Source organism: Sinocyclocheilus grahami, unplaced genomic scaffold (genome assembly GCF_001515645.1).
Source record: "Sinocyclocheilus grahami isolate Dianchi unplaced genomic scaffold, SAMN03320097.WGS_v1.1 scaffold256.1, whole genome shotgun sequence".
Taxonomy (NCBI): domain Eukaryota; kingdom Metazoa; phylum Chordata; class Actinopteri; order Cypriniformes; family Cyprinidae; genus Sinocyclocheilus; species Sinocyclocheilus grahami.
The window spans coordinates 438,985-441,032 of record NW_015505435.1 but is presented as its reverse complement, the minus strand read 5'-3'; the positions used below and the strand labels follow the sequence as shown (position 1 = coordinate 441,032).

Here is a 2,048-nt window from a genome sequence, read left to right as displayed (position 1 = left end):
TTCAAAAGCAAAAAAAAAAGAAAAGGGTTCAGAAACCAATCCATCACTCCAGAGGCATTGGCAGAATGGATTCAGGACAGGTAAACATGAATTGTAATTCCTTGATGTTTATACCTTCAATCTGCTGGCCATCCTCTCATTTGATTGAACAGTTTATACACATTAATAACATAAATGTTCACGAGTCTCCTGTGAAGGAAAATGTGAAATCTTTAGTCCCTGCATCAGACAGGCTACTCGCCGTGAATGCCCGTGCTTCCTCAATTTGAGGCTCCAGAAAGAGTTTTTCCTTCTTATCTGTCCTAAATCAGCAGAATTTTAAAATGTTTTTATTTATTTATTTATTTGAAATCGATGGACCTTGCATTTATTGTCGTTTAGCATGTATATCTGTCTTTGGTCTCGTGAAGCACGAGCTATATATCAATCCGCGCGTGAAGTGCGGAGTGTTTGCTCTCGTGGTCCCAGTATGAGCAGTGCATCATGGAGAGTTCTGCGGGTTGGCGCGAGCAAGCAAACTGCAGCCCTGTCCCGTTACCAGTGGACCCCGGAGGGGGTGCAGCCGTGGCGGGACTCAGCTGCTGCGCGTGCTGGAGCGCATGAGGGTGCGTGTGATGGTGGAGATGATGGTGGCTTATGCCGTTGTAAGTGTTCACCATGCCCGGGAGACCTGTGCTCTGCACGCGCGAGTATGGATTGTACGAGGACGGCGCGGACAAGCCTTTCACGTTAACGGGACTTACGTTCCCACCGCTCATCTGACAGGAGGTATATGGCATAGGCGCAGGAGGCCAGGAGTTATTGATAAACCCTGACTGCAGGTATTTGGGCGGTGAGAGGTAACCATACCCGTCACCACCGAAAAGAGATTTGCCAGGCTGGAAATGGGTCGGTGGAGGCCTAAACGGCCTCTTCATGCGTCGCCTTCTCCGGTAATTGCCCTTTTCGAACATATCCTCGCATGCCGGGTCCAGGGTCCAGTAGTTGCCCTTTCGCTCACCGCCGCCCTCCCGAGGCACCTTGATGAAACACTCGTTAAGTGACAAGTTGTGTCGGATGCTGTTCTGCCATCCTTTTTTGTTTTTCTCGTAGAAAGGAAACTTACTGATGATGTACTGATAGATGCCGGACAGCGTGAGACGCTTCTCCGAGTTCTCGCGGATTGCCATCGCTATTAACGCCACATAGGAGTACGGTGGTTTCTGGGTCGGGTCGGATTTGTCCGGTCCCTTCTCGGGAGGGGTTTCCTCTTTTGTTCGGCCTTTCTCCGCTGAGCTCGAGGTAGTGTCCATGAGTATCATGCCGTTATCCTCGGGGCCTGGGTAGGTGGTCATCATTGCGCACGCAGACCTACACCAAAACAAAACCGTGGAATAATAAAAACAGCTCAGCAATGCAAAATTGTCTTGATGACAGTCGAAATCCTCAGACTGCAATCATGTAAAGTTTCTTCTTCTTCTTTTTTTTTGTGCAGCTTAATGTCAGCGTTAAAGGTTTTACAAAACTCCTGCGCTTCAGAGTTTCTCCTCAACTAGATACCCACGGAGAAGGAGGGTAAATTGTGGTTTGGTTTTTCCTTGAGCCCGCCTTTTCTTTCCCTCACACACATATTTGATGCGGTAGGACATAAGCTTCCTGATTCGTATGCCTGGAAAGCGATTTATCTCTTTTGCTTCATACCTTCTAAATTCTGAACTATGTCTCTCACCACAACAATTGAACCAACAACTGGAAACCGACACAGTTTTAAAAGATATAATTAGTTCATATACACTCTAAAAAATGCTGGGTAAACCCAGCCCAGTGCTGGGTAAAATAGGGACAAACCCAGCAATTGGGCTGTTTTGACCCAGCGGTTGGGTTACTACCCAGAATGTTGGGTTAAACATTTAACCCAACCGCTGGGGCAAAACAACCCAGTTGCTGGGTTTGTCCCTATTTTACCCAGCACTGGGTTGTATTTAACCCAGCATTTTTTAGAGTGTAACAGGTGCAGGAACCGAACTGCTAAACAAGGCTCTGCGTAGTCAAACCACTTTTAAAATTAA

General features: G+C 47.2%; 1 protein-coding gene across 1 annotated transcript; it reads right to left on the bottom strand.

Annotated features, from left to right (window-relative positions):
• Positions 1 to 358: 358 nt before the first annotated feature.
• Positions 359 to 1,593, bottom strand: LOC107598792 (forkhead box protein L2-like). Its single transcript, XM_016290224.1, has one exon. The coding sequence runs from the start codon at positions 1,335 to 1,337 to the stop codon at positions 417 to 419; it is 921 nt and encodes a 306-aa protein (XP_016145710.1). The 5' UTR covers positions 1,338 to 1,593; the 3' UTR covers positions 359 to 416.
• Positions 1,594 to 2,048: the final 455 nt, after the last annotated feature.